This window comes from Oncorhynchus mykiss, chromosome 11 (assembly GCF_013265735.2).
Source record: "Oncorhynchus mykiss isolate Arlee chromosome 11, USDA_OmykA_1.1, whole genome shotgun sequence".
Lineage (NCBI taxonomy): Eukaryota > Metazoa > Chordata > Actinopteri > Salmoniformes > Salmonidae > Oncorhynchus > Oncorhynchus mykiss.
This window is the reverse complement of record NC_048575.1, coordinates 50,283,332-50,306,230: the sequence shown is the minus strand read 5'-3', so window position 1 is coordinate 50,306,230 and position 22,899 is coordinate 50,283,332. Positions and strand designations below refer to the sequence as shown.

Genomic DNA, 22,899 nt, shown 5'->3' with positions numbered 1-22,899 from the left:
CCATTGTATATTTCCCTGATTTCCCTCCTGGGAGGTCCAGTGCAGTCTAGTCCAGATAGAGAAAGGCCAGGTAGCGGCTTGGCCCAGGAGAGAGGTTCCTAGCCCAGCACAGCACTGGGCTCCATGGGACTCAGATATACATTCCAAACCACCTGTAAAAAGAGGGCTCTCTTCCAGTTCCTCTGATGGAATCCTGGCAATGGATAACACTATGTTTACAATGCAGGCGGAGGAGGGGAGGAGGCTGCGTGATAGATGCACTCCATCTAGATATGTCTGTCACCAGATTTGTCCTCTCTCAATCCCCGTTGCCATGTTTTCACAAGAAATGCCAATTCTTTCAACAATTTCAGTTGTCCTGTTTACCCTCACTGTTAAGAACAGATCAGATTCTCCTGATGTTTTCACAGTTTTTAAGCCATTCAATGAATTTGCTGCCACGCTCTGAATGACCACTGTCCTCAATGCTGTGATGTGTTAATCATTAAAACCACATTAACTCCCCTGGATTGATGGCTGCTATTGGGGTGACGGCTTTAGGTGTTGCCTCTATTCCCTCTCTACTTTAAGCCAAAGTCCACATCTCTGTTTATCTGTCACCAGCTGCTGTTGTGACACATGTACAGTGGGGCAAAAAAGTATTTAGTCAGCCACCAATTGTGCAAGTTCTCCCACTTAAAAAGATGAGAGAGGCCTGTAATTTTCATCATAGGTACACTTCAACTATGACAGACAAAATGAGAAAATAAAATCCAGAAAATCACATTGTAGGATTTTTATGAATTGATTTGCAAATTATGGTGGAAAATAAGTATTTGGTCACCTACAAACAAGCAAGATTTCTGGCTCTCACAGACCTGTAACTTCTTCATTAAGAGGCTCCTCCTCCACTAGTTACCTGTATTAATGGCACCGGTTTGAACTTGTTATCAGTATAAAAGACACCTGTCCACAACCTCAAACAGTCACACTCCAAACTCCACTATGGCCAAGACCAAAGAGCTGTCAAAGAACACCAGAAACAAAATTGTAGACCTGCACCAGGCTGGGAAGACTGAATCTGCAATAGGTAAGCAGCTTGATTTGAAGAAATCAACTGTGGGAGCAATTATTAGGAAATGGAAGACATACAAGACCACTGAACATTTCAAGGAATGGTATAATAAGTAGCCTAGACTCTACTATTATGTGAGTATTTAGTAACTTTACGTGTGTACCTTTAGTTAGCTGGACACATGAACCTGTTGGGAGGGTGTTGGTTGTAAACTGATGAGTCTGTGTAAATAGAAGGCCAGTCAGTATTCTGTGCAGTTGTGTCACCCAGCCTGCTGCTCCTTGCTTTGCTAGTCACATTGCTGTATTGATTAATCACTGGTTAAATGATTAAAAATAGCCCCTCAGGGAGCAGAGATGGATGAAGACTCCACGCAACAGAGAGAGCCCCGCCTGTCTGGGTGGGTTAGCTAGCTACTGCACTGGGGCAGCAGTGAAAAAATCATTTGTGTAAGAATGGAATAGTCTCCCCCTGACACATTTCATAGACTGCAGGCAATGATGGGAAAACAAAATGATAGGAAAACAAACATAGCTATATATTGTATGTCCATGGTGCTGAAATCTAAAATGACCCCATGCAACAGAGAGGGTGTGTTAGTTAGCTCATTGGTGCAACAGCAGCCAGTAACGAAAGACAGAGTGAGAAAGACGACAGGATTGGGAGAGACATGGCTTCATGTGTCTCTGTCCATGGTGCTGAAATGTAAAAGTGACAACTTCCAATGCACGTTTACAATGGAAATTGTCTTTGCTCTTTATGGGCTCTTGAATTCTGGAACAGGGTGTTCCTTGCCCTCGCCTATATTAGAGAGAGACACACACTACTCCGGCTGTATGGAATGGTATTCCCATTCGGTCTATTGCTCTGCTGCTCTCTCTTTGGGGGGCCTGATGAGAAAGAATGGAGCAGACAGGAGGGAAGGCGAGCGTTAGCTGCAGGAGACCAGGGGATAATGGGAAACAAATGCTCCTCTCCTCCAGCCTGCCTGTCAGACCCCGGCTCTGCTCTCTCCAACATAATCCTGTTATCCTGAACACAAGGAGAACTTTGGGTCAATATGCCTCTGCTCCCATCTGTCCATGGGCCAGAACCCACACTCTAAATTTAACAGCCCAAATGTACTGCTGCTACCACATCAACAGTGGTATATAGATGATAGATATCATCACGAGTGTGGTTCAATGCAGTCTTTGTCATGGTTGGATTCCTACAATGTAAAATATGACAGTAGTAAAATGGCTGTCTGTCTGGTGTGCTACAGTGCAGTAGCTTGCTGTTCTTTCCCAGACTCCTCATCAGGCGTGCTCAACATGTTATCCTCTCGTCAGGCATGTCCACATTAACCCAGCACATATTGTCTCTGTGCTCATTCAGTCAGTGGCAGTACATTGGGGTTGTTGGAAATAGTTCAGCACATACAGTCATGTACAGCGTCATCTGGAGAGGTTTGATTTGAATGGGAAGAAGTGAAACACCTTTATATACCCATAGAAAGGATTTTCTCTTTGTAGCGTAGTGTCTTTCCTGCCTGTTTTGCTCCTGTCAATGTAATCCACAGGGGAGCATGCTTGTCTTACATGCCTGTGGTGGAGTTTTGCATGTGTAAGCATCTCACAGGCAATCCTTCAATGCCTTTCAGCAGGAAGAGAAAGCATGTCCGTGTTTGATCAGTGTATGCTGTATATCCCATCTCTGGGTAGATCTCAATGGGATCTGAATAGGGATCTGTATATTACATGACTGCCGGTGGAAATGACGTACCTTACTGCACCTCTTCCTTTGTAAAAGCTGCTAAGTAGGCTTCTGATCATTTGATCAGAGCGGCAGCGTTATGTTATTTAGATTTTATTGACTAAAGATCTATGCGGTGCCTTTTAGCAGAAAAAAACCCCACCATCACAGATGATTATCTTCTGCTTACGTCTCAGCTCATTTTCAGCGGTGGAATCGCCCTCCGTGGTAGACTTCTTCACATCGAAAACAATGATAATTTTTGCTGTGCCGCAAACACGGAGAAAGAAGTGTCTTTTAATGCTGAAATGAGGTTTAATAATTGATGAGGAGCCTCCACTAAGGCTCTCTGCTTTTCTCACAGGGGTCATGAAAACAATATGGGCCCTAGATCTCTTATGTGGAGAAATGACAGAATAAGCGTTGTTGCAGTGGGGGGTTGGATGTCACTATGACATACAGATCCAATTCACCACAGGAGGCCACAGGAACCAGCGATGACTTCAGCTCCAGCTTCCTCAGTCCCCAACCCCCCTCCCCTATTCCCCACCCCCCCCCCCTACCTTCCCTTCTCCATTCCTTTCCCTCGAAGCTCATAAAGCTTTTACTGTCTGTATTTCCAATGGGACCCATTGATTTCTTCGGCGATAGGTGTGGATTGTGTCCATCACAGCAGTAAAGCTATCGTTTCTCCATTAAGCCTCTTGTTCATCCCCACACACAATGAAAGGCAAACATTGCTTAACTATCTGCTCCTGTTAGGACTTCATCATCGTGGAGTTTTTTTCACCTCGAAACCAAGACCCACTGACATTAAATCTGCCCCCTTAGCATTAAATCCAGTATCTCTCGGGGGATTGCGTTTTGAATGTCATGATCTAGGGATATCAACTAAGAGAGTTTACTGAAAGCGTGCCTTTTTAGAGTAGATAGATCTGGAGTGGAGTGGCTCTCATAAACCTATTGACAGACAAAAAAATGGATCAACTTCAAATAAAGCTTTTGCTTTCTCCTCTTCTTACATTTTTTTTGTATATATTTTTTTTGTACAGTAGTACAGTTGTCGTAATTCAAGCAGAAAAAGATCTCTACACACCAGAAATGTTGTAATATCTTGGCCCGGCCCCAAGTGTGTTCACAGCTTGCAACTCTCCAACATGTAGTGTGTGTGCCAGCCATGCCGGGGAGCATCATGTCTCCCTCAACTTAACCCCCACATCTACGTTTACATGTTTATCACGTTGTAGCATAAGCATATAGAAGCAATAGAAGCGTTGAATAAAATGTATTTGCATTGCATTGTATATACAGTAAACTGGCATATCTGAGGTTGCTACTAATGTGTTTCCCTTGCCAAAATATTGCCTTCCCCGAATAGATGCATAGATAAACATTCAGGGTTGAAGGGCGCGGTGGTTTATCCAGTCGATCAGATGTTTTAGAGACAGCTGGGAGTGGGAGGAGGGGGAAGGGGGATGTGTGAAACACCAATTTGTATGTGTTTTCGCCTGCTTTTTCAGCAGCCCTAGGTCCCTCTCGCAATTACAGACGATATACATTGGGCTGCGCTGAAATGGCCTAGGAGAAGATCTGGCCCGTCTGTAAAGTGTTACATGCTTCATAAACACCAGCGCTTCTCTCTGTTACTCTTAGCGTCACTGACATGAATTTGTATCCTGATAGAGTTGGATCTTGGAGAGGGGAAGAGGTGGATGGAGAAAGAAAGGGGGGTCGGGGGTTGTGGTCGCTGGGAATGGGGATGTGATGGAGTAAGCTGGAGAGAGAGTTAGGGGGTGGGCTATCAGCTCTGACAACATGAAGGACGAGCTGTAGATCTGAATATCACAGGAAGGTAATTCATTTATGTCAGCCATCAGGCCTCCAGTTAAAATACACTTGGGGGAGTTTTTGTCATTATGTCATCATATTGATAGCAATAGGAATTAAACAAGATCTTGGAATTTTTGTAGCACACCAAAAGAAAACGGTTTTGTTTATTGCTACCATTTTTCATCCCCAAACACAATGTCCGATAAGCACCGTCTTCAATGTAAATAAGTGTCTACCCTCCTCCTCTCTCTGTGTGCTTCTCCAGGCCAACGATGCCTCAGGCAACACCTGGAACTGGCTCTACTTCATCCCCCTCATCATCATCGGATCCTTCTTCATGCTCAACCTGGTCCTGGGAGTCCTGTCTGGGTAAGGGTCAACATCACACATGTCCATGACCCAATGACACTATCTCTGTCTGTGGGAAAGGTGACGTTAACAGCCCACCATTATGAAACATGCGGTACATTGCTCTTTACCAGCCATTTCACTTTCCTGCTGGCTCTGTTTAATGTGAAGCTTCTGTCTGACTACATCGACATGGCTTTAGCCTAATCGAATGGTAGAAGGGTTGCAAAGGGTCTGAAACTTTCCAGTAAATTTCTGGAAAGTTTCCATGGGAAGTTAAGTTTTGATTAAATTCATCAAAAAAGTTAGCTTATAGCAGTGAACCTTTTTGCACTGGTGACAGTGCTGCGGACATGAAGGCTGCTTGGTCTAAAGTGGAGGAGTCCTACCCTCACATCACACCCATTGGCTGTGCTGCTAATGCATTGAATCTGCTCCACAAGGACATCATGGCACTGAAAACAATGGATATACTCTACAAGAAATCCAAGGAAATTGTTAAGTATGTGAAGGGTCATCAAGTTATAGCAGCAGTCTACTTCACCAAGCAACGTGAGAAGAATAAGAGCACCACATTGAAGCTGCCCAGCAACACCCATTGGGGTGGTGTTGACATCATGTTTGACAGTCTCCTGGAGGGGAAGGAGTCTCTCCAAGAAATGGCCATATGACAGTCTGCTGATATAGACAGCCCCATCAAGAGGATCCTCCTGGATGATGTATTTTGGGAGAGAGTGGTAAGCAGCCTGAAACTCCTGAAACCTATAGCAGTAGCCATTGCACGGATTGAGGGAGACAATGCCATCCTGTCTGATGTTCAGACTCTGCCATGCCCACTTCACTGCTGCTCAAAGCTGCAGTTCTTAAAAAAATAAAATAAGGTAAAAGGTTTATGTTTCTGTCTCCATATGATATGGTAAATACATATAATGCAAAAAACATCTACATTTAAATGGTATTAATATTAATTAGCATTTATTTTAGTTAATTTCCATATATTACCATGAATTCCTGTTAATTCCCAAGGAAAGTTTCCACCCCAAAATGTGCAACACCAAACGGGAGTATTCATTTATGTAGTGTACTGTGTTTATATTTTCCCTCTTTTCTCTATTTTCAAGTTCTAGTTACATTGTCTTGGGAGTGACCTGATTTGACCTGGACTGTTTTCAAACAGACAGTACAGTACAGAACAGTACAGAGCTCATTAGTGTTACCTGTATTAGACTCCCTCATTAAGATTCACTACACAGCATAGTAAACCAGGTCAAAGCTGGAGGCAGAATACCCGCTGTCCTGAAAAGACAGTATCATAACTGTTGTCTGAATGTAGCACCCTGTTCTAATTACTGTCAAGGGAAATGAGGCAGGGCTTTTATTGCTTGTGTTAAATTGGTTTCCAACATTTACTGTCCTTACACTACAGTATGGCAGCCCCTGGACTGAAGGATGTTGCTCCCACAGGTATCCCTATATCATCCCTATATCATCATATTTGGAATTTAGATATTTTTTTCTCTGATAATTGTTTTGAAGCCACAGGGCATGTTGACACTCTCTCTCTCTCTCACATACACAGTGGCAGAGCTTAATGGAAGGCCTCCTGATGAGTGCTGTGTGGTGTACTAGGTTGTGGTCTAGCTGCTATCGGGACATGAATTTATTACTTCTCTGAAAACAAATCTAATTCTCACTTGCTGTTCCACCAAATGGCTTCAGGTGTCTCTGTGCTATCAATGTGGCATTATGGTCTTCTTTCAGTCTCTCTTTGATTTCAACCTTCTGCTTTCTCTCAGATCTTATTTTCCCGTCCTTCTACATTTTTACCTTCATTGTCGTTTTTCCGGGGGGGGGGGGGGTTATGTAGAAAACCTCACCCATATAGATTTACAGACGGTAAGGTTGACTGCTGTTTTTAGGTGAGGCTGTTCATTTGTATAAAACATTCTGGTTCTCAGTTGCACTAGTGTCTCTGCCCTTGATGATAAGTTAATAATTCTCCTCTCGTCTCGCAGTGTGACATCCATTCATTTAGCCACACTTTTATGCTCAAGGTGAGGCTCCCTCAAAGACATTTCTCTTAGGAGAGTATTTGCATAATGCATAATCCTAACAAGTTGCATTGAGCTACTTAATGTCACGAGACACTGCTTCATTCTGTGACAGTTAATTGCGTATCCTCATGATGGCCACAGAAATGATAAATGATATACATATTTCAGAAATTACAAGCTGCAAAGTCTGATTGTGCTTGTTGTGTCTGTTTTGGTCAAAGTGTCCATCGTCTGCCTTGAGGGCCTTATACTGTATCCCTCTTTATCTGTTCTCTCTGTGTTCCTTTATCCTACTTCAAACAGCTCAAAGCATTCCCTAGTCTCCTGTTATCCCTAGCCCAACCCTGGCCATGCTCTGGGCCTGCTCTGCTCTCTCTAGTCTCGCTAGACCCTGGGAGAATCTTAATTGCATACTCCTCGCGTCCTCTCTCCTCGCCTCTTTCTCAAAACCCATTGGCTGATAAAGCAAGAGGTCCCTCCCCGCCAACCTTCTCCTCCAATGGGTTATAAGAAGAAGGCAAGGAGAGAGGACGCGAGGAGTATGCAATTGAGATTCTTCCTCTGTCAGCTGTGTTTACTGTGCTCAGGAGGGTGAAAGGTCACTGATACACTGTGGCGGGGCTGTGTCACATTCTAAAGGGCACTGTCTGTCCTGGAGAGGGCCAGAGCTGCAGGCTGCAGCCACACACAGGGTTTAGAGGCCACAACTCCAGGGGCAGCGGTCAGAGGCAGCATGCGGGGGTAGCAAGGCTCAAATTTTATCCCATCACCACTCCTAATGCCGCTTGCCCTCCTGCCCTTCATCCTACCCTCCACCCCCAGATCACCCCATCAGGTCACTCTGTGAGGGATTTCAGTAGGACAGCGGAAGTGCCACAGACAGCCCAGCTTGAGGCACCACCCTGCCTTTTTATCTCTCTCTCGCTTCTCTCCCTTTCTTTTTATCTCCTCCCTCCTTTCCTCTGTGTGGAGTAGAAGGTCAGTTCTTTCAGATCCTTCCCAGCAGGGTCATTTCTGTCAGTCAGTCAGGTAGAGGCCCATGCTGTGTCCTGTAGCTTCACCACTACTATCTGTACTGTAATTGAATATATATATATATACATACTGTACCACTCAGTCTCAACCTTGACCTCTGACTCATGTTCAGATCTTGTTGTTTATATTGTGTGGCATGTGTAGGCTACAGCTTTCACATTTGAATGGCTCAATTTAACATTTTCAAGCATAGTACCCCAGCTCTGAGCAGTGTGTGTGTCAGGGTTTTCATTAGCCGATAATAGCCGGCTTTTGGCCGATTAAAAAATGTAAAACGCAGATAAATAAAATTGGCAACAGGAAAGAACAAAAAATGCCATTGCGAAATAATACTTTTTTGCTTTTTCATTGATGGAAATACCAGCCGATGTAAATACATTTGACTGGTCATGCTTATCGGTCTATAGGTTAATTTACATAATTCCGTGGATTTCAATTGGCCCGCGTGTACAGTATATTCGTTATGTATCTTATCAAACGCCTACAGCATACATATACAGAGCCTTTGAGCGGAAAATCTGTCAGACATCTCAAACAGCAAATGCATAGCCAACGGAAAGCAGTCTTCATCAGTGCGTCACACACCACTTTGCAATGAGCTGGACGCAGTATGCATTTAAAAAAAGACATGTATACTTAAAGTGGAACTGACAGCATTTTAGCAATATGAAATCTGATCATATAGACCCCAGGAAGAATGACACTTTAAAAAAAAATAAAGAATCTGACAAGCGAGCACTTATATATGGCCATTTTCACGTTTTCATAAATTCTTAGAATGTTTGGGAATTAAGTATACTAAGGCACTTGTGAAAATTCATTAGCAATTTAGAGTGGGAAAGCGGCCGTGCGTTTGGACAATTAATAGACACTTCAGTAAATAAAACATAATAAAAACATAGTGGGGCAAAAAAGTCTTTAGTCAGCCACCAATTGTGCAAGTTCTCCCACTTAAAAAGATGAGAGAGGCCTGTGATTTTCGTCATAGGTACACTTCAACTATGACATACAAATTGAGAAAAAAAATCCAGAAAATCACATTGTAACATTTTTAATGAATTTGCAAATTATGGTGGAAAATAAGTATTTGGTCAATAACAAAAGTTTATCTCAATACTTTGTTATATACCCTTTGTTGGCAATGACAGAGGTCAAACGTTTTCTGTATGTCTTCACAAGGTTTTCACACACTGTTGCTGGTATTTTGGCCCATTCCTCCATGCAGATCTCCTCTAGAACAGAGATGTTTTGGGGCTGTTGCTGGGCAACACGGACTTTCAACTCCCTCCAAAGATTTTCTATGGGGTTGAGATCTGGAGACTGGCTATGCCACTCCAGGACCTTGAAATGCTTCTTACGAAGCCACTCCTTCGTTGCCCCGGCGGTGTGTTTGGGATCATTGTCATGCTGAAAGACCCAGCCACGTTTCATCTTCAATGCCCTTGCTGATGGAAGGAGGTTTTCACTCAAAATCTCACGATCCATGGCCCCATTCATTCTTTCCTTCACACGGATCAGTCGTCCTGGTCCCTTTGCAGAAAAACAGCCCCAAAGCATGATGTTTCCACCCCCATGCTTCACAGTAGGTATGGTGTTCTTTGGATGCAACTCGGCATTCTTTGTCCTCCAAACACGACAAGTTGAGTTTTTACCAAAAAGTTATATTTTGGTTTCATCTGACCATATGACATCTTCTTCTGGATCATCCAAATGCTCTCTAGCAACATGTACATGGACATGTACTGGCTTAAGCAGGGGGACACGTCTGGCACTGCAGGATTTGAGTCCCTGGCGGCGTAGTGTGTTACTGATGGTAAGCTTTGTTACTTTGGTCCCAGCTCTCTGCAGGTCATTCACTAGGTCCCCCCGTGTGGTTCTGGGATGTTTGCTCACCGTTCTTGTGATCATTTTGACCCCACGGGGTGAGATCTTGCGTGGAGCCCCAGATCGAGGGAGATTATCAGTGGTCTTGTATGTCTTCCTAATTTCCTAATAATTGCTCCCACAGTTGATTTCTTCAAATCAAGCTGCTAACCTATTGCAGATTCAGTCTTCCCAGCCTGGTGCAGGTCTACAATTTTGTTTCTGGTGTCCTTTGACAGCTCTTTGGTCTTGGCCATAGTGGAGTTTGGAGTGTGACTGTTTGAGGTTGTGGACAGGTGTCTTTTATACTGATAACAAGTTCAAACAGGTGTCATTAATACAGGTAACGGGTGGAGGACAGTGGAGCCCCTTAAAGAAGAAGTTACAGTTCTGTGAGAGACAGAAATCTTGCTTGTTTGTAGGTGACCAAATACTTATTTTCCACCATAATTGGCAAATTAATTCATTACAAATCCTACAATGTGATTTTCTGGATTATTTTTCTCTCATTTTGTCTGTCATAGTTGAAGTGTACCTATGATGAAAATCACAGGCCTCTCTCATCTTTTTAAGTGGGAGAACTTGCACAATTGGTGGCTGACTAAATACTTTTTTGCCCCACTGTATGTCTCATCCAGGACCAGAGTCTATGCAGACCGCTGCGCCATTGCCAATCAGAGCTACAATAGGCCTTTATGCAAACAAGCCATTTGCACACAGGCCTGCCATCACTCACTTTGAACTGGACTGTGTGTTTACAGGCAGTTGCAACAGTGTGACTTCAGATCATTAGAACACATTCATCAAAAGTCACAAAATACACCTGAATATTTCTGCAAATATGTAAACACCACTTGGGAGTCCTCTTACATTTGGGAAATGTACAGTCCTATTGATCAAACCTAATCCCTCAGTTATGCAAGATCAACAACGAATGCTAGCCAGAGAAGGATGATCTAACATCTAACGAAGGAACATTAGATAAACCCTCTCAAACTCTTTCAGCTAGTTGGCCATTACAATTGCACTGATAAACGATGGAGAATTGTAACTTACTCATCCTTTTGCAGCTTGCCTGCCAAAAATGCATGCTTGTCCCAACCAAGCACCCAAAGCTAACTGGCTAAAGTTGGCTAGCTTTCTCTTGGGGAGTTTTCCACCCCCTGGCAGCCGCAAGTCTGCTAGTCTCTTGATTAACCCCCCCTGTGGCTGAATGAGCGGACATCAAAGGGATCAGTGGGTTGTGGAAGATGTGCTCCTCCCTCGGCCCAGGTGCCACACCCCTGTCTCGTGTGGGCCTCTGCAGCTGCCAGGCCCTCAGTACTGCAGCATAGAAATCAGAGACCCCTGCTGTGTTGAATCTCTCCGGCTGCATGAGGAAAAGCTGCCGATCCAGCCCCAAACTGCCAGCCCTTCTCAACAGAGCACATGCTGGTTCCCTCCAGCTGGACCCCTCCAGCCCAGAGGCATCTGCACCGCTTTGAGACAGAACACTGCCACCATGCTCTCCAGGTCCACGAGGCCTTGTCCCCCCTCCTGGACAGGCAGGTACTGCACTGTCGCCCTCAACCAGTGATGCCCCCTACCAATGCCATAGGGAGGATAGGGAGGATGCCGCCAAGTTGTTGATCAGCACCCTCCCTCTATATCACACTTGGGAGAGGAGTCACTTAAAATGTGTCAGCCTCGAAAGGACCGCTTGTATAGAGTGTATAGCTGCCCCGACAGAGGGCATCCCTGACAAATGCCCCACCCTACCCAGACTGGCCTACTGAGCCCTCCCCCACCTTAACCATACAAGAACCCTGGCATGCATCATTTTAACACAGGCCACAATCAAGCACACCGCCTTGCAATCTCCATAGACAAACATTGGCAGTTGAATGGCCCGTACAGAAGAGCTCAGTGACTTTCAATGTGGCACCGTCTTAGGATGCCAACAAGTCAGTTAGTAAAATTTCTGCCCTGCTAGAGCTGCCCCAGTGAACTGTAAGTGCTGTAATTGTGAAGTGGAAACATCTAGGAGCAACAACGGCTCAGCCGCGAAGTGGTAGGCCACACAAGCTCACAGAACCGGACCGCCGAGTGCTGAAGCCTGTAGTGTGTAAAAATCATCTGCAACACTCACTACCGAGTTCCAAACTGCCTCTGGAAGCAACGTCAGCACAATAACTGTTTGTCAGGAGCTTCATGAAATGGGTTTCCTTGGCCGAGCAGCCGCACACAAGCCTAATATCACCATGCACAATGCCAAGCATCGGCTGGAGTGGTGTAAAGCTTGCCGCCATTGGACTCTGGAGCAGTGGAAATGCGTTCTCTGGAGTGATGAATCACGCTTCACCACCTAGCAGTCCGATGGACGAATCTGGGTTTGGCGGATTCCAGGAGAACGCTTCCTGCCCCAATGCATAGCGCCAGTTGTAAAGTTTTTTTGGATGAGGAATAATGGCCTGGGGCTGTTTTCCATGGTTCAGGCTAGGCTCCTTAGTTCCAATGAAGGGAAATCTTAATGCTACAGCATACAATGACATTCTTTGTGGCAGCAGTTTGGGGAAGGCCCTTTCCTGTTTCAGCGCTTTTAAACGGACCTCTGAGACTATCACAGTGCAGGTGCATTTATACGGAGACTTGATTACACACAGGTGGATTGTATTTATCATCATTAGTCATTTAGGTCAACATTGGATCATTCAGAGATCCTCACTGAACTTCTGGAGAGAGTTTGCTGCACTGAAAGTAAAGGGGCTGAATAATTTTGCACGCCCAATTTTTCAGTTTTTGATTTGTTAAAAAAGTTTCCAATATCCAATAAATGTCGTTCCACTTCATGATTGTGTCCCACTTGTTGTTGATTCTTCACAAAAAAATACAGTTTTATATCTTTATGTTTGAAGCCTGAAATGTGGCAAAAGGTCGCAAAGTTCAAGGGGGCCAAATACTTTCGCAAGGCTGTAATATGGCTTTTTTTCCTCTGGCTTCCTCAGTGATTTTACCCACGCACCTCTAGTAGTGAGCAGAACCTGAGAACACACAGGAGTTCTTCCCTATACAAATCAGAGAAGAACTCCACAACCTGCTCTCGCATCTCCCCCACAACAGAAGTGACTTGCCCATCAGACAAACGTAAACAATGGATTTTCTTGGTTTCCCCACTCTGTTTTTCCAAACCAAAAAAATAAAGAGCTGGGAGCATCCATTTCCTTCACATGGAAAATCTAGCTCTTACAAGTGCCCTTTTTGCTTTAATCTGAAAAAAGACCCTAGGTCCCTGCATAATTCAGATTATTTTGCAGCCCCAACGTACCCTGCCCCACCAGCTCAGCCTCCACCTCACTTATGCTACGCTGAAGCTCCCCCAAAGCTGTATACTGTGTAATCTTGTAAGAGCTTTACACCGGGCCTTGGTGAAACAGAGAACTGAGCCATGGCAGTGTGATGGTCTGAAAACCCAAGTGAGCGAATGGAGGCCCTCAATAGCTGATTCTTGAATGTATAGATACGATCCAGACGAGCTGTACTCACCCTACCTCATCCACCTCATCCACCCACATATACTAACAGCCTACCCTTACACAACACCTTTAAAGAAGAATGTTGACACTCAGGCCCGGGGGAAAAACACTGCTACACCAGCACTAAGGTTTGGGCCATGGTTCAGCACCTCCGCCCCCTTCTACCAGGCCCCCCGATCCAGTCCATTAATCACAACCCACAGCCACCATTCATGATAAGGGAGCCTAACCTTAAAAGCGCCATAACAGGTGGTATGGAAAACAACAAAATCAGAAACCAGTAGAGGAGCCCATGAAGCCGCCGTGCCAGAAAATAACTATCCATTTAAGCAGATTCTGAAGACGCACCCCTGTGAACCATTTCCTCAGCCTATACCACATCCTGGATGAGAGGACACTAAACCCCTCATTCTTCATTGTGTGTTGTACTGACCTTACAAACCTTCCAGGATCAGGAAAATAAGACACCAGAGGAACCTTCTTTTTCTCTTTTGTCTCCATCCCTTTAGTCTTCAACCTAGAAAGTTCTCTCACCATATATAATGGGCCCTTCACCTGGCTGGCTGTCGGCTCAAGTTCCAATGAGCCGTCTGAATACGAGGCCTCCTCGTCCTCCTCTCCCGCCAACTCATCCCGCTCTTCCTCCTCCTCCATTGGCATGGTACCGTCCTCCTTCTCCCCCGTCTGCCACTCCAGCACTTACCACCTGATCAGTGCATCCTCCCCAATGATGGGAATTATTTCCTGGGATGAGCCCACCTAGCTTTTGCCCAGCCACTCTTTTTTCAACTCTTTTCTTCTCCACCTTTTTCTTCTCCTTAGCCCCACCAGCTTGCTTACCGTTCGCCTCAGACCCAGTACTCACCTCCTACCCACCACCAGAGTCGCCGTTACTACAGAAACCTGCCTCTGCTCATGTTGCCCAGCTGCAACCACACTCACCTCCACCAACCCACTAGCTCCCACCCCCTGTGCACCACTACTTGGCCCTGCTCTATTCTCCTCTCCCCCGGTACCCCATCCAGTAGCCCGCCCCATAGCAGAGCTAACCCCAGCCTCTGCCTCCTGCGTACTAGCCAACGGTGTCGCCTGATTCCAGAAGGAATGGCTGCCGTTTTACGGGCTCCTAACCAATTGTGCTGTTTTGTGTGTTTTTTTCGCGTTGTTTGTAACTTATTTTGTACAAAATGTTTCTGCTACCTTCTCTTAAGACCGAAAAAAGCTTCTGGATATCAGAACAGCGATTATTCACCTCGAACTGGGCAAAGATTTTTTCTTTAACGAGTCAGACGCAAAGGATTTACAGCTGCTACCGGACCAGGCCCAAATCCCTGTCAATCGCATGAAGAGGAGATGCCGATACAGGGGACGCAGATCCGGGTGCTTTGTGAGAATTTGTCGGCGAGTGGGTAACCTGCCTCTACCATCCGTCTTATTGGCCAACGTGCAATCATTGGAGAATAAACTGGATGAGCTCTGTTCGAGACTGTCCTACCAACGGGACATTAAGAACTGTAATATCTTGTGTTTCACGAGTCGTGGCTGAATGACGACATAGATAATACAGTTGGCTGGGTTTTCCGTGCATCGGCAAGTTGGTGGGGGGGGGTGTATATTGGTCATGGCTCCCGAGTGGCACAGCAGTCTTAGGCACTGCATCTCAGTGCAAGAGACTTTACTACAGTCCCTGTTTTGAATACAGGCTACAGTATATCAAATCAAATCAAATCCAATTTATTTATGTAGCCCTTCGTACATCAGCTGATATCTCAAAGTGCTGCACAGAAACCCAGCCTAAAACCGCAAACAGCAAGCAATGCAGGTGTAGAAGCACGGTGGCTAGGAAAAACTCCCTAGAAAGGCCAAAACCTAGGAAGAAACCTAGAGAGGAACCAGGCTATATCACATCTGACCGTGATTGGGACTGCCATAGGGCGGCGTACAATTGACCCAGCGTCATCCGGTTTTGGCCGGGGTAGGCCGTCATTGGAAAATAAGATTTTTTAGTTAAATAAAAAAAAACAACTGCCGGAAACTGCAGCGCAATCAATAGGAGGTAAACAGTGGCTGGTGCTGAAAATATAGCTATCTTGTTATGCAAGTGTTGCACACCAACAAAACCTACACCAGTCGAGCAATTCATTTCAACAATAATCTTCATTTTAACTTGCAATGTATTCAATGCTTAAGTGTTACATTTCTAACTCGAAACAGCAGTACTGTATTTCTTCATCAACATCATCATGCTTGCGTTAATAAAATAACAATAAAATAACAAAAAAAGACATTCAAATGTTGATGTTTATTTAAACTACATTTTAGTCGAACTTTACATTGAAATACAATGTAAAAATGAGCAGAATACAGTAAAGACCAGCACTCAATTTATTTAATCATTATTTTTTGCATTATTAGGCCTACTTTACAGTATTGTCGCCTACTGTACCTGTTCATTTTCCTTGTTTTTCGAGATGTGGAGAGTCAGGCGGCATCGGCGGAGAGTCAGGTGGAGAATGACACGTTCAAAAGGGCGAGGAACGAGATGGAGTCATAATCAATGCCAGGCACACCTGTGAGCTCTGGAATTCCACCTCTGACAGGCAGAGTCAACATACCTGGTGGGTTCGTCAGGTCGTTGGTTCACCCTGACATTTCCATTCCTCTTCTGACAACAGAACTTGACCAACTGTTCACCAGGCAGAGCAAGGGCCGCCCGGACCGTTATGCTGTTCTGCTATTCTAAGGATGTGTAACCGAAGAGAGATACCACGAGTGGGCACAGAATACAAACTGGGATGGATCCCGAGGAAAATGTGGCTTACCAGTGAACCTGCAGGTGTTCATCATTAATACGGTGTCTCAGGAGTTTCCGTCCATGACTGATGCAACCTGAAAATGCAGAGACAGAGTTAATGAGTACTTGAGGTCACCGAGAAAGTCTCGACATGGCCTGCTCTCCCTTATGTAAGGAATTAGGTACTTTCCCATGTTTACTACAGTATGTACTGTAGGCTATGTTTACTTGTCAGACGGCACGGTAGCCTAATAAACAAATGCAGGTGGCTTATATCTTTAAAATGCTTAAAATGCTTTGTTATTGATAAAATGTAAAAGCATTTACTGTATTTCTTCATCAGCATCTTTATGCTTTCGTTAATAAAATAATGATAAAAATACTCTTTCAAAATGCTGATGTTTATTTAGTTATGGATCCATAATGATTTACTATGGGAATAAATATAACTGATTTACAGAAATATTTGAACAAAGTTGTCTAATGAAGGCAAACCATTTAGAATCCTCCAATCCTCTTATGCTGTAGCCTACTCCCGGGCGTCACGTTGTACAGCGCCATATTTTCCATTCTATCCTAACGGAAACCCTGCGGGTTCCTTTTTTTATTTTTTTATCTCAGAATAGAAATACCATAATATTAATCAAATTAATGAAACCAAATTTCTTAAAATCAATCCCATATACTATGTTATTACAAAAAAGCTTTTAAATTCTCTGGTAATGCCAATATGGAAGACTATCAAATGCTTCTCAAAGATGCCCTCTGGTGGTCAAACTAGCACTAACTTGCATTAACAAAAAAAATGGCTGACAATTAGATAACGTGCCACAGAATGCTGCAGCAGCCCTCAAGGTGTGCTGCAGCATGACGCAACTTTTAAAGAAGGAACCACTGTAAGCTACAGTACTGTTTTAACAGCATGGACTGGAATATGTTTTGGGATTCAACCAATGGCATTGAGGAGCATACCACATCAGTCATCGGCTTCATCAATAAGTGCATCGATGACGTCGTCCCCACAGTGACCATACGTACATACCCCAACCAGGTTCCATGAATTACAGGAAACATCTGCACTGAGCTAAAGGGTAGAGCTGACGCTTTCAAGGAGTGGGACTCTACCCGGACGCTTATGAGAAATGCCCTTCGATGAACCATCAAACAGGCAAAGCGTCAATACAGGACTAAGATGGAATCCTACTCCACCGGCTCTGATGCTCGTCGGATGTGGCAGGGCTTGCAAACTATTACGATCTACAAAGAGAAGCCCAGCCATAAGCAGCCAAGTGACACGAGCCTACCAGACGACCTAAATTACTTGTATGCGAGCTTCAAGGCAAGCAACACGGAAGCATGCATGAGAGCACCAGCCGCTCCGGACGACTGTGTGATCACGATCTCTGTAACCGATGTGAGTAAGACCTTTAAAGAGGTCAACATTCACTAGACAGCAGGGCCAGACAGATTGGCAGGACGTGTATTCAAAGTATGCACTGAGTATGGCACGACAACGCTTATTCCCCCTCCGGAGACTGAAAAGATTTGGCATGGGTCCTCAGATCCTCAAAGTAATGCAGCTGCACCATTGAGAGCATTCCGGTTGGTTGAATCACCGCCTGCTATGGAAACTGCTCGGTATCCGACTGCAAGGTGCTACATATAGTGCATATTGCAAGGTAGTGCATATGGCCCAGTACATCACTGGGGCCAAGCTTCCTGATAGCCAGTACCTTTATACAATTCGGTGTCAGAGGAAGACCATAAAAAGCCTTTTTGATCCTAAAAGAGTCCAGTCACCCTAGTCATAGACGGTGCTCTCTGCTACGGCATGGCAAGCGGTGCCGGAGCGCAAAGTCTAGGTCCAAAAGGCTCCTTAACAGCTTCTACCCCCAAATCTTAAGACTGCTACTCGCTGTATATTATCTATGCATTGTCACTTTACCCCTCCCTAGATGTATATATTACCTCAATTACCTCGACTAGCCTGGACCCCCGTTCATTGACTCGGTACCGGTACACCCTGTATATAACCTTGTTATTGAATCTTACCTCTTATTTTTCTTAAAATTGCATTGTTGGTTAAGGGTTTGTAAGTAAGCATTTCACCGTAAGGTATACATCTTTGGTATTTGGCTCATGTGACAAATAACATTTGATTCGATTTGTCTGCACTACCACAAACTCCCTCTCTCTGGACCTTATATGGGCACGCAATCTTTTTGTACCCTATGTCCCCACACTCAGAACACTGCAAGCTAACTTTGCTATCAAACCCTGCGTACCACCCCTCCCAATGCTTAACCTTGACGTGTACATTTAGCTGCTTTTCTGCGTTGTTAAGAAGCATTAAGAGTTGCCTACAAAAGGAGACAAGATGTTTAACAGATTCCGCTTGGCACCCAGCCGAGCGAACCACTTGCAAACTTGCCAAAACAAACCAACGTCTTGTTATCTGTTCGACCATAACAAAATGGAGGCAGATTAGCCACCACTGCTCTTGTCGACTGGGTTGAAAGAAGTGAAATCTGCAAAACAGTCACAAAAATCCCACTCGCAACTAGCCGGGCAACAACAACACAACCACCTTGTTCATTCAAATGAAATTAAATCAAATTATATTTGTCACATGCGGCGAATACAGGCCAAATGCTTACTTACAAGGAAGCGCAACAGGCACGAGAGGCAGCCCCAAAAATGTTTTGGGGGGGGGGCACACAGGGAGATTGGCGGAGTCAGGCGATAGACCTAAGCCAACTCCCTGTGCTTCCTGGAGGAAGCGTAGTACTTTGTCAGGCAGAAGAAGAAGAAAATCGTTGCACCAATAAACAAGTGATGTGTTGACCCTTCACCATAGAAAAAAGGTCAAATGTAGAAGAAAGGGAAAGAAAGCAGAAGGTTGAAATCAAAGACAGACTGAAAGAAGACCATAATGCCACATTGATAGCACAGAGACACCTGAAGCCATTTGGTGGAACAGCAAGTGAGAAATGGATTTGTTTTCTGAAAAGTAATACATTCATGTCCCGATAGCAGTTAGAGCACAACCTAGTACACCACACAGCACTCATCAGTAGGCCTTCCATTACAGTTTTTCTCAATTGCTAAAACACTAAAACCCACTGGCTGAACAAAGTTCTCAGTTGCCTGGACTCATTTAGCTAATTATGCAGTCTGTTGTCAATACCTTGAACCATTTCACATGGTAAAACACAATTTGCAGATCTCACTTAGACTTTTCAGCAAAACTCTAAACACATTCTCATTCTCAAAACACATTCTGCACTCTAATGCACATGTCATCCATACTGGTAAACACAAGTGGCAACAATCAAATACAAATAGAGAACATATGTCATATGTCATTGATTGAACACAACCAAATTCAAATGATGTGACACAACCAATATAAGCCAGTTCAGAGAGCAAACAGGTTGTTGAAGGTGGGAAGGAGAAAGAGAATGGATACTGTAGTACAGTGCATTGTAGGCTGTATACTGTACAATGGACAAATGGTATGGCCCTGAACATTGTGCTTCCCATTTATTAACAGTACTGACTGCTCAATAGATTTTGAGTGGTTGCAGGTTCATATCAACAAAGAACAAGAATTACAGCATAACAGAGACAAAGGACAAGTTTGTGTGATGCAGGATACAGTACTGTAAAAATAGGGGTACAAGGAGGAGGAAGAACAAAAAACAAAATTGCAAAGCAGAGTAGTAATTTCGGATCAATTTTGAGCTACTATGATAGAACATGTTTTCGTTCATCAAAAGACAATGATGGAAAAATATGAATATTTTTTTAGATAAAAAATGTACTTCTCTCTGAGAATTGTATGTTTTGAACAATGTGTTTTCTATTTTTCGGTGTATTGTTTACTGACTGCTTGAGAGTGTATATCATTTTGATCACTTTGTTTATGATTTGAGAGCAGTGTTTGATTTTGAACACAAGTAAAACTGTTTTGAGGCGAATGTTTCATTTTGCAAGAGGAGTCAGAGGTTATGTAAATAGTGCTTGAAGATGAGGTTTTGTGTTTAATGTTTTCAGGAAATGGAGCAAGGTTTCAGAAATTGTTTTAGCAATTGAGAAAAACTGTAAGCTCTTACACTCTGTGTGTGTGTGTGAGAGAGAGAGAGAGAGAATTACTATGGACTCTCGTAAGCAATCTCGTAAACATCCTCTACAGTATCATGAACAACAGATTTCAAAAATGTCCTCAGTAAAAACAATAACCCCAGAAAACATCAAATTATCTTCTTACCAAAATACCATATGACATACCACGTATACATCCTGTACACCCTTATTGACAAACAAACAGAACAAAAGTAAAGTATTTTCAATGCTTTGTCGATTTTCAAAAAAGCTTTTGACTCAATTTGGCATTAGGGTCTGCTATACAAATGGATGGAAAGTAGTGTTGGGGGGAAAACATATTACATTATAAAATCAATGTACACAAACAGCAAGTGTGCAGTTAAAATTGGCAATAAACACACAGATTTCCTTCCTCAGGGCCGTGGGATGAGACAGGGATGCAGTTTGAGCCCCACCCTCTTCAACATACTGTGTATATCAATTAATTGGCAAGGGCACTAGAACACCCGATCTCACCCTACTGGATTCGGAAATCAAATGTCTACTGTTTGCAGATGATCTGGTGCTTCTGTCCCCAACCAAAGATGGTCTACATTAGCACCCAGACCTTCTGCAAAGATTCTGTCAGACTTGGGCCCTGACAGTGAATCTCAGTAAGACAAAAATAATGGTATTCCAAAGCAGGTCCAGTAGTCAGGACAACAAAAACTAATTCTATCTAGACATGATTGCCCTAGAGGACAAAGAATTATACCTACCGAGTTGTAAGTATTAACACCACAGGTACAGTTGAAGTCGGAAGTTTACATACACTTAGGTTGGAGTCATTAAAACACATTTTTCAACCACTCCACTAATTTCTTGTTAACAAACTATAGTTTTGGCAAGTCGGTTAGGACATCTACTTTGTGCATGACACAAGTAAGTCTTCCAACAATTGTTTACAGACAGATAATTTCACTTGTCATTCACTGTATCACAATTCCAGTGGGTCAGAAGTTTACATGCACTAAGTTGACTGTGCCTTTAAACAGCTTGGAAAATTCCAGAAAATGATGTCATGGCTTTAGAAGCTTCTGATCGGCTAATTGACATCATTTGAGTCAATTGGAGGTGTACCTGTGGATGTATTTCAAGGCCAACCTTCAAACTCACTGCCTCTTTGCTTGACATCATGGGAAAATCAAAAGAAATCAGCCAAGACCAAGAAAAAAAGGAATAAGAAAGAAGCCACTACTCCAAAACCGCCATAAAAAAAGCCACACTACGGTTTGCAACTACACATGGGGACAAAGATCCCACTTTTTGTAGAAATGTCCTCTGGTCTGATGCAACAAAAATAGAACTGTTTGGCCATAATGACCATTGTTATGTTTGGAGGAAAAAGGGGGATGCTTGCAAGCCGAAGAACACCATCCCAACCGTGAAGCACGGGGCTGGCAGCGTCATCTTGTTAGGGGAAGTGGGAGGGGTGCTTTGCTGCAGAAGGGACTGGTGCACTTCACAAAATAGATGGTAAAGTGGTGATCCTAACTGACCTAAGACAGGGAATTTTTACTAGGATTAAATGTCAGGAATTGTGAAAAACTGAGTTTAAATATATTTGGCTAAGGTGTATGTTAACTTCCGACTTCAACTGTGAACAATCTAAGAGACAAGGCAATTAAGGGTCTTCTACGCCATCAAAAGAAACATTCAACTCGACATCCCAATTAGGATCTGGCTAAAAATACTTCTATGGTTGTGGGGTCTGGGGTCCGCTCACCAACGAAGAATTCAAAAAACACCCATTGAGACACTTCATGCAGAATTCTGCAAATATATACTGTGTGTACAGTGCAAAACCCCAAACAATGCAGGCAGAGCCGAATTAGGACTATACCCTCTAGTAATCCAGATCCAGAAAAAGAGCCACCTAAACCACCTAAAAGGAAGGAATGCCCACACATTTCACCACAAGGCCCTCGCCTACAGAAAGAGAACCTAGAAAGAGTCCCCTCAGCCAGCCGGTTCACAATTAGATCCAACCAAATGATGAGATAGCAAAAAGATAACTATTTGTATCACTGGAAAGATTATACTAAAAAACAGAGCAAATTGGAATGCTATCTGGCCCTAAACAGAGAGTACACCGTGGCAAATCCTTGACTATGTACAGACTCTGTGAGCATAGCCTTGCTATTAAGACAGGCCCCCATAGAAAGACAGGCTATGTGCCCACTGCCCACAAAATGAGGTGGAAATTGAGCTGCACTTCCTAACCTCTTGCCAAATGTACATTAGAGATGCATATTTCCCACAGATCAAACAGACCCACAAATAATTTGAAAACAAATCAAACATTGATAAACTCCTGTATCTGTTAGGCAAAGTACTGCAGTGTGCAGTCACAGCCCGTTGCCATGAGAAAAGGGCAACCAGTGGAGAACAAACAACATTGTAAATACCACCACTATTTATCTGTTTATTTATCTTCCCCTACATCCCCTTCTATTCCTACGACAACTATTTGCGCATGTACATAGCTGATAATAGAACACTTGAAATGTCTATCTTTTTCAACCTTTT

The 22,899-nt window shown here is 43.8% G+C and overlaps 1 protein-coding gene across 1 annotated transcript in view; it reads left to right on the top strand.

Moving 5' to 3' along the window:
• LOC118936269 (voltage-dependent N-type calcium channel subunit alpha-1B-like) overlaps positions 1-22,899 on the top strand; it is a 153,581-nt gene that overhangs the window by 59,101 nt on the left and 71,581 nt on the right. Inside the window, exon 7 of the mRNA XM_036935676.1 lies at positions 4,884-4,987. Within this exon, the coding sequence (XP_036791571.1) occupies positions 4,884-4,987 (104 nt within the window). The remainder of the gene's footprint in view (positions 1-4,883; positions 4,988-22,899) is intronic.